At 41.0% G+C, this 4617-nt stretch overlaps 1 protein-coding gene across 3 annotated transcripts in view; it reads left to right on the top strand.

Annotated features, from left to right (window-relative positions):
* The window catches only part of LOC123511938 (UDP-glycosyltransferase UGT5-like), a 28834-nt gene extending 25210 nt beyond the window's left edge, over nucleotides 1-3624 (top strand). For 2 of the 3 annotated variants that reach the window (XM_045268044.1, XM_045268045.1), the window contains exon 6: nucleotides 2553-3624. In XM_045268044.1, the coding sequence (XP_045123979.1) occupies nucleotides 2553-3377 (825 nt within the window). In that variant the 3' untranslated portion in view covers nucleotides 3378-3624. Of the gene's footprint in view, nucleotides 1-527; nucleotides 1280-2552 lie in introns of those variants that run through there. The other variant, XM_045268048.1, reaches the window with a different exon arrangement.
* The last annotated feature ends 993 nt before the right edge of the window (nucleotides 3625-4617 follow it).

Consider the following 4617-nt stretch of genomic DNA (forward strand, 5'->3'; position numbering starts at 1 on the left):
ATGTTAGTATATGTATGATTAACCTAGTTTTGATGTGGATGAAGATGGTAAAGGTTTCACATTGATGGAGAATTGCCTAATTCCTGGAATAAGAAATTATTTAGTTTTGTTCCTCCTGCCTATGACTTAATAATTTTCGAAAAAGGTGTCTGGACACATGTCTAGACTTTATCCCTTACTTTTTAAGACTGGTATGTAGTTACTTATTTCCAATTTATTGGTTTTACATTGATAAAAATTCTTCGTTTTCATAGAGATGAAGTAGAAGAATATTCTTCCATTGTAATGTAACTCTCTCTCTCTCTCTCTCTCTCTCTCTCTCTCTCTCTCTCTATATATATATATATATATATATATATATATATATATATATATATATATATATATATATATATATATATATATTTTATTGCCAAAATGTTTGCCAACTTGGGCATTAGTGTTGCCAAAAAATGCCAAAATTAACCCAAATTAATGCCACAAAATGTTGGAACCACCTGGCAACCCTGCTCTGGCCAGCGAGTCAGTACCAGCCAGTCTTCAGCTGAGGTAACACGTGCGCTCTGGGCACAGGAAGAGACGTGTGTGCTGGACTGTGCGTTAGAAGTACTCACTAGTCATCGGTCTGGGAGTTGTGCCCTCCTGTTTGAGTAGCTGGCTTGCTACTGGGTAGACCGTGACTGTTAAAAGGCTAGTACACACCTGCATACCTCGTCGCGCGACTTGTCGAGCGACCGTATATAGACGGTGGCTCGACATTGTTTATATACGGTCGCTCGACACCGTTGCATGAGCGTTTAGCGTCCACACTACCATTGTTATTTTTTCATGTAGTTTCTGCTCGGCAGTCATGGAGGACATTGCTCTGTGCGGGGTGAGCGCGTGCCTAGTGATAATTGCCGATGAAGATGGAAGAAACAGAAAACGCAAACGTTGGTGGTGTCGCGATTTGTTTGAGGAGGGGCCGAGATTTGCTGTTGGACTATTGGATAAATTGAAACTGAACGACGCCACGGGTTTCACAAATTTCACCCGCCTAACACCTACAGATTTCGAAGAGTTACTTCTGATGGTCGGAGGGCAAATAATGAAACAGGACACCAAATTTAGAGAAACAATACCAGCGTCTGTTCGACTTGGTGTCACACTGCGATTCCTTGCAAGTGGAGACTCCTTCGCAAGCCTCATGTACACATTCAGGATATCAAAACAGGCAATATCACAAATAGTCCCAGAAGTTTGCGAAGCAATTATTTCAGCACTGAAACAATATGTGAAGGTATGTAGTTATAACAAATTCAGACTTACAATTTTATTAATGTTCTGTTTTAACAAATAACATGTGATTCCTTTTTCCATTACAATCAGAGAATGTAAGCAACAAATGACATAAACAGAAATAAAGCATTACCAGTAATAATTACTGTTCTCGAACGTTTCGAGTAACACATGAACTATAGACATTAAAATAAAAACAATATTTTATGTCAACTGCATGATACAATGCACCACATTACTTTCAAATAAAATACAATACAAGCTTGTGTGATAATGCTGAAGTTAATGAACAAAATAATAATAATTTCCTTGACATTCTTTTAGTACTTTAGGCATATTTATTTTGCATATTACAATTTTAACAAATCTACCACGTCTAAATAATCCCTGGTACCAGCTGCTGACTGTGATTGTTGATCAGGAACAAGTGATACAGACGCTGCTGACTGTGATTGTTGATCAGGAACAGGTGATACAGACGCTGCTGACTGTGATTGTTGATCAGGAACAGGTGATACAGACGCTGCTGACTGTGATTGTTGATCAGGAACAGGTGATACATACGGTGTAGCTGATGATGAGCAAGGTGGAACAGGAGATGAATGACAACTGAGATGTGAATAGTCTGACAGGGGTGAATGTGATAAGACACGGGCGGAAGATGGATATGTGTTCTGCATAGCTTGAATGTCTTCAGATAACTGTCCCATGTCCAATCGAAATAAGATATCGTTGATGTAACGCTGAGCTAAAGAAATCTCCACCTTGGGTCTGTTGCAGTTTTTCATCTTATTTGCAACGAATTCACCGAATGCTGTATTCTCATCTCTCGCAGAAACAATGTGTGAGAGAGATTTCATGCAATCTACAGCTTCAATCACAGGGGAGCTTCCACTCTTTCGGGCACGTTTAGGAGGTATTCTTGGAGTTTGGAATGGGTGGCCATCGTCCTTTTCTTCAATTTCTTCATTATTAGAAGTAGTTCCTTGCTCCTCAGCGGCTACTTGAACCTCCATGTCCGCATTCCCAGAGCGGTCCTGAAACACAAATCATATATATTATTAAACGAGGCGTGTCCGTCCGTCTGTCTGTCCGTCTGTCTGTCCGTCTGTCTGTCCGATAGTACATTGTTCCTTTCTACGTATGCACCTTTTACGTTACAACCAATGATCGGGAAATATTCGGTGAAAACTTTCTAAATGATGAGCATAGGTACTTTCACTGTACGAAATGTTTAAAAATGATTAATTATTGTTATTACTTTCTTATTGCAGAAACCATCTTCCGAAGCTGAATGGAGAATTGTTGCTAATGACTTCGAGACAAGATGGAATTTTCCACACTGCTTAGGGAGCATTGATGGCAAGCACATTCAGATGATTGCACCTGCCCATAGCGGCAGTTTGTATTACAACTACAAAAACACCTTTAGTATAGTGTTGCTTGGTGTTGCAGATGGTAACTACAACTTTTTGTACGCTGATGTTGGGTGTCAAGGCCGCATTTCTGACGGGGGTGTTTTTAAGTTCACCTCATTGTATAATACCCTAGAGAACAATTCGGCACATGTACCCAGTGTTGAGGCATTACCAGGTAGAACGGAGCCGGTACCGTATGTTCTAGTAGGAGATGACGCTTTTGCTATGTCCTCATACTTGATGAAACCATACCCTGGTCGTGCATTAGACATCCCTAAACGAGTGTTCAACTACAGACTAAGTAGAGCTCGAAGGATCATAGAAAATGTGTTTGGAATAATGTCATGTAAATTCAGAGTGTTTCTTAAGCCCATTGCTTTACAACCATGTAAAGTTGAATCTGTGGTTTTAGCATGCATATATTTGCACAACTTTTTACGCAGGAATTCTGTTTCAAGACAGAGCTACACGCCTCCTGGAAGTTTCGACTCTTGTGACACAGATGGCAATATGATAGCAGGATCTTGGAGAAGAGACATCAATGAATGTGATCGTTTGTTGGATTTGATGCATGTTCCACGAAGAGCTTCGGATAACTTACATAAAATCCGTGATGAATTTTGCAGCTATTTTGTTTCTGAACAGGGAACTGTGCCTTGGCAGTATGACGCCATAATCTAATATCGTAGATCATGTGTACAATAGCTAATCACAGACTAAAGTTCAATAGCATACCTATCTAATACAATGTTAGTTAATCTTTTGCTCGTAATTGACAGTATCAGAATGTTTTAGTATACCTAATACATACATTTTCTTTATAATTATTAACAGCAAATTAGTTTTGTGGGTAACTGCTATAAATACAATATGCAACAATATGTAGCTAACTGTAATTGAAATGTTCAATAAACTATTATTCACTTACCTCATCTTCCTTTTCTCCCGTATTTGGGATTGTATCCTCCGAATCTGTGTTCCGGCTGCCTTTAGATTCATTAAATGGTAATAGGAATAATAAATATTCATATGCAAACCATGTGGATTTCTTAGGAGACTGCCCACTCGAATGTTTCACTTTTTTTCGCTCTCGGTAGAACGAACTTTTTAAATTATGAATTTTCTTCTCGATATCTCCCACGGGAACCTCATGCACTGTAGCCAGTGATTCCAGTGCTGCTTTCCTTTTCACACGGTTTTTATAATCTGAACAGGTTACGTCCCAAAGGCAGGTAAATCCATGATAGTCTTCTATAAACTTCAAAACTTTGTCATTGGACCACATTGCTCTCAATCCGAAAACACCCGACTCACTTGGTAGCTAGAGAGACACTACTGGCCAAGGTGGCTATGTCTCGTATACCGTTGCAGATGTCGTACACACTGGCAACAACGTGTCTATTCTGTATACCGTCGCACTTTGTCGCACTTTGTAACCCATTCCGATCGGGTAACCAGCGACATGGGAATTTGGCCGCAGAACACGAACTGCAACAAGCCGCGACAAGGATTTGTCGCAAGACATGTATGCGCATACAAGGTGCGACACGTCGCTGCAAGCAAAGTCGCGCGACGAGGTATGCAGGTGTGTACTAGCCTTTAGAGCAACAGGCCTGTTGCTCTAGGAGAAGTGTAGTTAGTTCGGCTGCATTTCTCGTGCGTTCGTCCACTCGGGTGTGGCGACGAGGAAGGACGCGTTATTGTCTCGTCCTGTTGTTGCTGTTGGTGGCTGTGGTCACCAGTGGGGTTTGGTGGGCGGCTGTGTGCCCCCACCATCTTCTGTATAGTTTCAGTAGTATACTGTGTTGTAGTGGTTGTAGCCACGCACACTATTGAATGCTGAGAGGCTTCATGTCGGCCAGTGGTGCGTAGTTCTCGTCCGTCAGACTTGTCTGTGACGAGTATCTGGACTCTGTATGGC

This window comes from Portunus trituberculatus, chromosome 32 (genome assembly GCF_017591435.1).
Source record: "Portunus trituberculatus isolate SZX2019 chromosome 32, ASM1759143v1, whole genome shotgun sequence".
In the NCBI taxonomy this organism is placed as follows: Eukaryota; Metazoa; Arthropoda; class Malacostraca; order Decapoda; family Portunidae; genus Portunus; species Portunus trituberculatus.